Source organism: Hydra vulgaris, chromosome 02 (assembly GCF_038396675.1).
Source record: "Hydra vulgaris chromosome 02, alternate assembly HydraT2T_AEP".
NCBI classification, from domain to species: Eukaryota; Metazoa; Cnidaria; class Hydrozoa; order Anthoathecata; family Hydridae; genus Hydra; species Hydra vulgaris.
Genome location: NC_088921.1, coordinates 63,104,040 through 63,116,042, shown reverse-complemented (window position 1 = coordinate 63,116,042; position 12,003 = coordinate 63,104,040). Strand labels below are relative to the sequence as shown.

Below are 12,003 nucleotides of genomic sequence, written 5' to 3'. Positions count from 1 at the left end.
TATATGTTACCGGTAGCAGGATAACATGGCCCAACTTTTACATAAAACCTCAATAATTTATAATAAATAATTTATATAAAACCTCAAAACTTAAAAACAAAGTGTTAAATCCAGGAAAATTAAAACAAAATGATAAAAACCTAAACTTTATTTAGCTAGAGCATTGTGGATAAAAATTTATACAAATCTTTCTGCTCAGTTACAGTAGCTAAATAGTTTTTTTAAATTAAAGATCTTTTGATTTACAATTATAATTGAGTTCAGTAAGTTTGTACAGGATCAGTATATGAGTGGCATTAACTTTCGGCTTCAAATTTTGTGCTCCGAATGAGTTACTAAAATAAAGTTTATTTAAAAAATGGCGATGTCAAATAAATTAACAATTCAAAACATTTTTTCAGCAAATTTTCGACTCCATTCATCCTCTTTGAAGATACCTCTATCAGAAGTAGTAGAGAAGATACCTTCCATATCCATATCGCAGGTTATATAGCAAAAATTTAAAAATGGTTTAGTAAATGTTAACAGATAAACAATATGTTGACAATTCATGTTTGTGAATCTTTTTCAATTTTATATTTTACTTGTAATGTTATTATCGATACTGATTTGTCATTTTGAACAACTGAACAGATTCTTTTGAATTTATTTTGCTTAATAAAAATTTACTTTGTTCTGAGCATCTGTTACTGATAATAAATCTCTAACAAACCAGTAATATATTACAGTAATATATTTTATATATAACTAATATATTTTTTAATATTAAAAAAATGTAATTACTGATAAAAATTGTGTGAATATTATAGTTAGTTTACTGTGTTATCTTTTTTTAAAGCTAATATAAATATAATGTTAACTTATGATGTTTTGATTAATGCGGAATAACAAAATATATAAACTATACTGCATTCTTTGGGGAAAGTCAATTTTTATTAAATAAAAATTTATTTCTATTAAAAAAAAAGTAATTTTTGTAAGAAAACAATTTATTTCTTGCTCAACAAAAAGTAGTGGCAAGAACAAAAAAGTCTCTTATTTGATTTTATAGCGTTTTAATTTTTTCAATGGCCTTCTATTTTTTCGGGAAAAATGCGGAATATTAGGCCGTATATTTAAGTACGCCGTGCTTTCAGAAAGTTTTGTTGAAAATTTTAGAACTTCATTATTAGAATTATTTAGTTAATTGAGATAAAGATTTATTTAGTTAATTGAAATACCATGTAAAAATTACAAAACAATTATTTTTTTATACTGCGATAAATATATTGCAAAGATATTTTGTTTCTTACTGGAAGCAAGGCTTATTAAAGAATATAACATTGTATAGAACCGGGAAAACACTCAAAAATAAGTTTTTTATTAAATAGTAGGCTTAAATTAAATTTTTTAGTCTTTTACCGGACTTGATATTTTGGCGTATATTCAGGGTATGCCTCATAGGTTGTAGGATACTACAGGGTATGTTTGTCCCCTATCGACAGCCCTAGTTATGTTTATCATAATTTGAAGGCAAAATAGAAATCCTGGTAACCAATATACTTGTAAAAATTATCCAAATTTAATGGTTGTAAATATTTTTGTTCATAAAACACGTTTTTATGTGTTTATTTTAGTAATCTGTTTATTATTTCGTAATATCTTTTTTATTAGTGGCAATTGCGAAGAAGAATTTTCAATAATACTCCTATATTTATTTAAGTATAAATTTTATTTCCTTATCAAAATTAATTATAGTGTAAAAAGTTTTTTTTGTCTCAGAAGGTATGGGAGCCAATAAATCACGACGTTAGAATTATTTTGTTCTATTTCCACTTTTTTAAAAAATTGAGTTATTGACACTGCTAGTACATCAGAATAATGCTTTTCTACTGTATTAAAACCTTATAATTAAAAAAGTTGCGGAGAAAGCATAAATTTTAAAAATATTTTTTTCTATGCCGTCTCCTAAATTTTTTATAGTTTAAATTGTTTATCTCAAAACTCAAAAGTGTGGAGATAAAACGAGATATTTCTAAGGGGTCTTCCATAAAGTACGCAGCTTTTATTTCGACCCCCATTCCCTACATTTTGCAATACGCTATTTTGAGTATTCTCCTCTTATCATTAAATTATCTACGCTTTTAACCTACCTAGCAACATTTTATGTTACTATTTTAAATTTATGCCATTTTACTTTTATAATTGACCTCCTCTTTCCCATACGAGCTACTTTATAGACAATACCTACTTTATAGAAAATCCCTAACGTCGCGAAATAGCAAAGTTATTCCTTAAAAAAGAAAAAAATTGAAAAAACAATTAAAAAAGTTATTTACTTGAATGTTTGCAAGAAAATCGTCAATGCAATCATGTTTTTTTTCCATTTTGCAAACGACCGCTAAAAGAAGCTTTTGTTTAGCTTCTTGGTAATTATCTTGGTAATAATATGTTGCAGCTTGATTGCTCAGTATCTATAAATCATAAAAAGTCAAGAAATTGCGATTCATTAAATTTTGTTCTAAAATTATATTTAACATAAAATATTGAAGCCATTGAAAAATTATGACTTTTACATAAACGAGTATGCTATAAATAAGTAAAAACTTCGAATAAGTTTTTTATAAACATCATTTAAGTTGACATTTTATTTAATTTATGAACGCAAGTTATTTCTTTGCGTTAAATGGTGCAAAATACGCTTAATAAATTTTTTTATTTATTATGAATACAAACCTCGCATAAATAAAGCTGAATATTTAATCCAAGTTGGCGATAGTCTATCATTCGGTTACCTCTTAATAACTCAATTGCTTTTTGAAAATATTCAAATGCACTAACATACCTACATAAGATATAAAAGAAGTGATTTTTTTTAAATAATCTGTATAAATATCCGTTAAATAACCTTCATGTTTATATAAAAAATGTCTTACTCTTTTTCCTGACAGTTAATCAATCCCATCATATAGTAAGCTATAGCCATTAGGGGGTCGAAAGAAATTGCTTCTTTAAAGCTCTAAAAGATAAAGTAAGTTTCTAAACAAGAAACAAACAATATATATATTTTTTAAATATAGAAAAGAGTTACTATTTTTTGTACTGTTGTGTTATTTTGCAAACTTGTCATTACAAACAATAAAAAAAAAAACCTACGCTTAAGGGATTGTAAAAATGCATAAAACGCGACCAGGATTCTATACAAAAGTATAGAACCCTGGTCATAATTGTCATGTGCTATTACATAAATAAAATAGTATGACTTAGTAGAATCTATAATTAATGATGGTATTTTTATTTTGCAATTACTTTCATGCAATAAAAATGATCCTTCCAAAAGTTAGTGTTCTTCTAAAACGGTAAATGTGTGCGCTAACCAATCCTTTTTTGGACGTGGTCTTTTAATTTTTTTTTTGGTGTCAAGAAATGCAGCCTACTGAAAATGTACTTAATAGCATAACAAATAATAATAACGATAGCGCATGTTCGTAGTAATGTGAAACAAAAATCATTCTTCAAAAATATGGTTTTTGAACTATGAGAACAAAGAAAACCGTAAAATTTAGACCCCACTAGCCTATTTGGGAAGACAACTTAAATTGGATTAAAATTTATAGCAAAAATTGAATATTTTTTAAAATTATCTAGATGTTTATGACTTAAAACTATGCCAAGTTATCAGTCACGTTATTTTAGGGAGGTTGTAAACTTGATATTAGGCTAATTTAGAATTCAAAACGGAAACGTTAAAACTGCCAGGGAAATCCCAATATATATATACAGTGAACGCTCTAGATAAGCAACTCGTTTGAACCAATTTAAATAAAAAAGTTTGTTATTGGAAAAAGTTGCTTGGAAAAAAGGAGTATTAAAATACTTACCGTCTGGAAAATATTTTCAATTATCTCTCTTACTAACTGAACTGTACAGAATAAATAAATTCAGTTTTATTTTTTAAAAGAAAAAATTTTATCATTATTATTATATATCATATAAGCGTAGTTATTAATTATATTAAAAAAAAAAAAAAATCAAATTTTGATAAATCTTCGTTTTAGTACAGCGCTAATTGCAAAACAAACAATAACAATTACATATATTTGTTCATAATAGCTTTTTTTCTTATTTTTAGTAACAAAAGAACCTCACTTTAGAGTAAGTCCTTTCCTTTTGCTAATTCTATCACCAAATTAAAAGCATTTATAACATGATTGATGTTTTTATTGGAGTCATCCGACGTTCTTTCACGTTCTTCAACAGGAGTAGTTTTACTTTCTACTTCAGAGTTTTCTTCAAGGTTAAATGAATGATTTGCTTCGCTTGTTCCAACTTGCCCACTCCATAATTTCAGTATCTGCTAAATTACAATCATAAAGTATTGACTTATACAATTTTGCCAAGAGAATATCATCTTCTTCTGAAAAGTGATTGGAAGGAATATTGTATTAAATTTTATCACTTGACGAAAAAAGATGTTTAAATGAACTTTGTATAAACGACACTGGAATTTCATTTCATGCCTGCACCACTAAATAAACAACATCTTTCAAATTTATATTTTTCAGTGCTAAAACTACTCCATCTTCTGCATCTAAGGCTGTAACACATGCAAGTAGATGTTTGCGATAGCTTCATTTTAGTGATTTTATCACATTTTGATCTAGTGGATGTAATGATGGTGTGTTATTAGGGGGGCTTAATTTAAATATTTAACTTTAAAAAGATAAGTTGCTTAAACAGAACAGTTGATCTAAAAACAGTTGCTTGTAAAGAGCTTGCTTATAAAGAATGTTGTTTATATAGAGGTTTCCTATATAGAGCGTTCACTATATATATATATATATATATATATATATATATATATATATATATATATATATATATATATATATATATATATATATATATATATATATATATATATATATATATATATATATATATATATATATATATATATATATATACAGAGTGTTCAATGTTCTAAAAGAACAGAGCAATAAAATAGTAAAAACACTTAACTAATTTTTGATTTCTTCAACACAGAGTTACACCATCAGTATGTACATAAGGAAGAATCTCTTCCTGATGAACCTACTGACCTACTGATGGTGAAACACAGTGTTGAAGAAATCAAAAATTAGATAAGTGTTTTTACTAATTTATATGTATATATATATATATATATATATATATATATATATATATATATATATATATATATATATATATATATATATATATTTATTTTTTTTATTTTTTTATTTGACGAAAGCATTTGTTTAGTTGATTTTTTGAATAATCAAAATTCTACGTTCCAGTTTGTAAACTTTTTTAAATAAGAGTAAAAATTTAAATAAGCGTAAAATTTACAACGTTTCACAACGGCGTTTTATAATACATCCGTGTCTCAGTTTCTAAATCAGTCCATTTTTAGAGTTTAAAATTTAATGGCAGATAACAAAAACTATATATATAAGGTAGATTTGGTAATTGATTTCAATTTCTCTACATTATGGAGATGGTTATAAAAATTCAATTGTACAAAAAAATTGTTAAATTTCAGAGGTAAATTAAAAAGAACATATGCTCCATGTTATTTAAACATTACAATAACTATGAAAATAGATACAGATATAGATGAAAGTCGGTTTAACCTTCAAATGATAAGAAATAACGGATACAGTCTCCGAGGAACAACCCTAAATCAAAGTGTATTGTTGTCAGAAGGCAGTGACATAACCTTGATATTAACTTTAAATTGTTTAAACATAGTCCACTGTGAAGCAATAATTAGTGTAAGGATGACAGCAGATGTCTTTAAAGGATTCTTGAATACAATTAAAAATATTTTGGGGAAAGAAAAAGAGTTTACCTTGATGATGGACAACAATAACTTTCATCATTCATTATCAGATTTTTATGATAGTAATCCAGATGATATTTGTTTTTTTACCTCGATACTCACCTTGTGAAGAGAGATTCTCAAAAGTTTAGAATACTAAAAGAGGACAAATAGCTCCCATTGGATATAGCAATTTATTAGAACATATGAGGAACGGTTGTGACCATATTACTAAACATGATCTTTCAAACTACGTGAGACATTTCAAATATTTTCTTACGCAATGTATTAATGAATACATTGAATAATAGAGAAAAAAAGTCTATATGACTATAATAGAGAAAAAATGTATACATTATTATTGTTATTATTGTTATTATTATTATTATTATTATTATTATTATTATTATTATTATTATTATTATTACTGAATGCTATTTAATTTTAAATGAAATTTATACGGAAATATAAACATTATTATGCGGAAATATAAAATAAAATTAGAAAATATAAATAAGAAAATATGAAATTAAAATGAGAAACTAAATAAATAAACAAATTTTGACTTAAACGCAAACAATATATATAATATTTTTTATTTACAATAAAAAAATGTATATTATTTTATGAAAATTTTTATGTTTAAAAAGTTTATATTTGCGAATTATATAATTTATATTTCTGCATAAATTCGTTTATATTTTCGCATAAACCTGTAATTTATTATTCTAGAATTGATTTCTTTACTTATTTTTGAATTTGTTTTCATTTTATTTAGTAGTAAACAGATTAAAATTACCTTTCTCAACTTTTTTTAAAGTTTAAATAATTTTTAACTTGAATTGTTTAAAATTGTTTAACACATTGATTATTTATAAAAAACACTAGGCCGGGTGAATAAAAATGAGCAATTGCTTTTACTCAGTAATCGGTCAAATTTACGTGAATAAAAACTTGAGGAATTCAACCAACCTAATAAAACCAACATCATCAATTTCACCAAATACTCAATATCAATATTGCCAACGCCAAATCAATCAAACACCAAATCAATATTACGAATAAAAAATTAACATGGGACAGGTCCTAATGATACAACGAACAGACAACTAACAGACCACTATCACTCACTAGTATCCCTTGCAAAGTTATGGAGCGTTTTGTTTGAGACTAATTACCCAGTAGACATGCGTCGTCCGTGGGAAGTCCGTGGGACGTCCGTTGGGCGTCTTACGGACGTATGGACGTCCGTTAGAAGTCTTACGAACGTCCTGCGGACAACGCGTGCCCACTGGGTAACAAATTATTGAACTTTAAACGGTCATATGTATAAAAAAACATGATTTTGTCTCCAAAAAATTGTGCATGACAAACGTTTTTGAGACTTTTGAACTTATGGCAGAAGCTATGCATTAGGGATACGCTACAAACGACATCTTCATGACCCAGGCAAAAGTCTTTAACGCAGTCTTTTCCCCCCAAAAAAGACTTTTCCAAAAACCTCAAAGCTATGGAATAAAAAAAAGAGCTCCACGCATAAATCAAGGCATAGCTTTCAGGAAAAATTTGTTTTGGAAAAACTTTATCAGCGGCGTGCCGCTAGGTTGGACTTTAAGTTTTACCTAGATATTATTGTTTGTTTTGTATATTGTGAACTTTCAGAAAACTTTAAACTAGTGAGAGTAAGATAATAGGCGTTCATAAAATTAGACTTCCTGCAAGTAGACATAAACAAAGCTGTTAAATGGTCATACCACTTGCTAATGAATTTCAATATTGAGAAGTGCAAAGTGATACATTTACTTTGCACTTTTCAATTGCAAAAATATTAACGCGAAATTACTTTATTAAAGACCAGATGGCCTGCCGCTTGCATTCAAAGTTACTGGTTTAGAGAGAGAGATTAGAAAGTTTTTATTTCTAAAGAAAACTTAACGCTTGAGTTATAGCAACTGCGGCAAACAGACTTCCATGTACTATTAAGTTGTCGGCTAGCATTAAAGTAAATTATGTCAGATCAACAATTAGAGCAGCAAAGAGCACAAAATAGCACGCAAATAGAGAGAGAATTCTTCACGAACCGTATTGTGCTCCAGTGGTACACCCTGCCGCAAACAGCAATTGTTACAATGTCAGGTAACATGGTCAAAAATCAGCTTGATGAACATTTTAATTAGTTGAACAATCGAGAACATTTATAACAGTTATAACTCTTAATAAATGTATGGTATTTATGCACATGTGCTCAAGCCTCAATGACTTTCAGTATAAAGGTACCTAATGCCGCATATCTTTTTTGATAATTTTTAATTAAAAAAAACATTACTTTCCAAAATTTGAAAAATTTTTACCGAATATTTTATACTTTATGAAACTATTAACCTCTAAAAAAAAACCAAACTATATATAATATAGTGATGATACAAACTGAAACATTTTAGTAAATAAAAAAAATTTAAGAACAAAGCTGGGCACTGCTTGGTTAAAATACTGAGTTTAAAGTGTTGTTGAGTTTTATTTTGTAAATTGATATTTGTATAATTTGATACTAATGGAACGGGAGTAAACAATAGGATTAAGCTCTTACGTACAAATTCGTACGCGATAAAAGAAAGATGTGTACAACTCAAAACTTTGACGCATTTTTAATCAAAATGTTGACGTAATTTTTAGTAGATTTCAAAAAATTGCTATCATTTATTCTTATATGGCAATAATTTTAAACAAATTTTTAATAAACATGGTTGTTTTCTTAAAAAATTAATATTAAAATGTCACAACAGCAAAAGTTTTCTAGATTTAGCGTTTTTTTCATTTGTAAATTGAAAATGTGGGAGTTGTAAATCCTACGGGGGTTTTTATTTTTAAACTAAAAAATCCCGGGATTCCTTATCCTACGGGCGTTTTTGTCTGTAAATTAAAAATGGGGGGATTATAAATCCTGCAGCTGCTCATGATAATATTAATAAACATTAGACATAAATTAGATAAAGTTAAAATGCATTTAATCACATTCGTTCCTTTAAACCCCCAAAATATGTTCTTTCTTGTGGAGGTTTTTACGTAACAGTTTTAAATCGGAACAATGGTCTATAAATAAATCTAGTTTTAATCTAAATTCGTAGAATATAATGCTTTGATTTTTAACATATAATTTTTCAACATATAGATATTTCAATGACTAAATGATTAACCTACTTAATAACTTTAAATCGACTTAATAACTTAATTGATTCCGTTATGTATTTTGTATATTTTCAAAATTTAGAACAAATACAATTTAGAACAATAAAAGTTGAGAAATCGTTTTTTTTTTAAATTATAAAAGTGCTAGTCCTTAAGAAAATCTTTAGCTGAAGTACCGACCACATCTATATACTCCGAGTAACCGGTACAAGTGCCGAAATCATCCATCCAAATTTGATTCAATTTCATTAAAAACTACTATATCGTTGTTACGGAGAAAGAAGTAGTATAACAGAATAAATTTTCGTTTAATGGAAACTTTGTATGTCAATTATAAGGAATGAATGGTCTGAATTGAGTAAAATTCAGAAAATTAAACTTAAGTGAAAAAATCATTCTTGCTTATTACATAATCTGGTGTTACCGGTTATTAGATAAGGTAAACAATAATCTCGACTTAAATTGGGCCTTAGCCTTTTTGAGTAAGGTTAGTGAGTAAGTTTACACAAAAAATATCACTAGAACGTTTATGATATTTTTATTTAATGTATGAATAAATGCACATATCTATATAAACAAGAAAAATATCATAAAGAACTCATTGGTGTAAATTGCACATACAATATACCTTAGCTGCTGATTGTACGTCTTTTAGTTTTAAGTAAGCACAGCCAATGTTGAATTTTATTCTTCCATTTTGGTCAAGTGCTTCAAAGCTTTTAATGGCATTTTCTACCTTTCCTTCATCGTAAAGAGATACTGCATTAAACCAATCTTCAATTTCACTTGCTGACGTCATTCTAAAAAAGACATGAAACAAATATTGCAAGTATTTGCTTTAAAAAGAATTTCTAAAAGATCTACTTACTTAACAAACTATTGAGCACTATTTAAGACTGTTTTGCAAGATTAAGTTTTAACTTTAATTTCGAAACTGAAATAAAAAAAAATATATATAAACGCATCAGTATTAAAACAGAAATACAAACTTTGCTTCTCCAATTTATTTGAACCCAACTTGTATTAATATATAAATTATGTCAGCAAAATGCTTTTATTACAAAAAACTTTTCTTATTAACTATATATATATATATACTAAAAATATTTTGAGTGCAGATCAGATATTACATAAAATAGCATGTTAATAGATTTATAACTTTAGCACCGTTTTGATGGATTTCCAACGGAGTCTATGTTACTAATAAAAACCTTTTAACTCCTCTGTTGTTCAAATTTAAAAAAAAAACATATAATTCTCTTTATGACGTTTCATTGCGCAGTGATATAATATTGTCAATCTTGTTAACATTAAAAAAAAAATAAACTATTTATATATTTTTTCAAACGATTAAAGGCGTATAAAAGTTTGAGAGATTGTATAATCATTTCTTTATTAATTGCCTTTCGTACAACGTGCAAGTGACCGTGAACCTAATCACAGCCAACTGCTGATTATAATAATATGTTGCTAATTCCATTGTGTTTGAAATAAAACATTTTGAATTTTTTATTTAAAAGCAACAAAAAGGAACAAAATAATTCTTCATAAAAGGATTTACAACGAAATTTATCCTTATTTAAATAAAACAATGTAAAAGTGATATAAAATATAATGTAATATGAAAATATGAATATATTAAAATGCCAATATCCATTGTTTTGTTGAAGGCCACGGATGTAATAGAGGATCAGGAGCCTTAAAATTCAGCAGGATTTCACAACACCAATAATGTTTATAAATTCCAAAGAAAATTACAATGAAATAACCTTAAAAAGAAAAAAACAATGAAAAAACCATAAAAGCATTTCTCAAATAGCTGTTATGAACTTTTTTAACTTTTTATTGTTTTAGAAACGATGGAGTAAATATAGCAGTCGTATAAGGGATGCCATTGTCATTTTTTATTTAATTAAAAGAGATTTTAAACAATAATTAAACGATCGCTTTTATTTATAAGCGATATCATATAGACCAGATAGTCAAATTTACTCTGGAATTTAAAATGAGCTGTAGCATTTAATCACATAAATTTCAATCAAATGCTACCGACAAAACTAGATATTAAACTCAACACAATTTGAGTTGCAGATGGTCTTTTACGCCCTTTTCTTTTACTTAAACAAATTTTTATGAAAAAGTAAACTATTTATTTACTTTTGTACTTTCATAGGGTATTTACAGATAGGTTGCCAGATGTCCAGCTTTTACATAGGAGAATACAGTGCCGAACCTTTAAGAAATAATATTTTTACTGTGTTTTCCTTCATAAAAGCCGGACGTCTGGAAACCCTATTTACAGATAAATTTATTTACATTTATAAAGTAACATTATTTATAGATCAAACTTTAGAATAAGATTAAATAAATTTTTTTTTCATGTAAGAGATAATTGCTTTTTTAAAATTACATTACATGATATAATTTTACCTTAAAATGCGAGTTGCTTTTACTTTTAAAAAAAAATGATTAAAAATTTATCTGTTTAAAAAATCTTCCATATAAAGTGATATAAAAGCATTTTACTATTAAATGTAAATAAAATTGAACAAGATTTTTTTGTAGATGTTTAGATTTTACAAGTAAAATTAAATGCTTATTAAACTAAAGTAAGCAATATTTCTTTACATTATGTAAGTTTTCTTTTTAAAATTTAAATATTTTTTATTTATAAAAAGAGTAAACTTAGTCTGGCGTACATTTTCTTTAAAAAAACATTTTATAGGAGAGAAAATTGTATAACAGTGAGAATTGTATGACAAAAAAGATAGCAATCGGACTGGGCGCTATTGGGTATTTAATCTCTGACCAGCATGAAAATATCTATATTAGACTCTGGTCTAAAACGACAGGATTAAATTATTACTTAAATATATCTTTAGCGCCAGATAATCACCATATTGGTATCTATAAAAACGATTTTGGTACATATAATCACCATATTGATGCCTATAAAAACTTTCTTAAAAACAACCCGGATTAAAAAAAAATTT

General features: G+C 26.6%; 1 protein-coding gene across 2 annotated transcripts in view; it reads right to left on the bottom strand.

Annotated features, from left to right (window-relative positions):
- LOC100212833 (MATH and LRR domain-containing protein PFE0570w) overlaps positions 1-10,204 on the bottom strand; it is a 32,123-nt gene extending 21,919 nt beyond the window's left edge. The window contains exons 1-5 of one of the 2 annotated variants that reach the window (XM_065791661.1): positions 10,000-10,204; positions 9,639-9,810; positions 2,916-2,998; positions 2,716-2,824; positions 2,319-2,453 (exon numbers count right to left, since the gene is read on the bottom strand). In XM_065791661.1, the coding sequence (XP_065647733.1) occupies positions 2,319-2,453; positions 2,716-2,824; positions 2,916-2,998; positions 9,639-9,809 (498 nt within the window). In that variant the 5' untranslated portion in view covers position 9,810; positions 10,000-10,204. Of the gene's footprint in view, positions 1-2,318; positions 2,454-2,715; positions 2,825-2,915; positions 2,999-9,638; positions 9,811-9,878; positions 9,950-9,999 lie in introns of those variants that run through there. The other variant, XM_065791660.1, reaches the window with a different exon arrangement.
- Between the last annotated feature and the right edge of the window lie 1,799 nt (positions 10,205-12,003).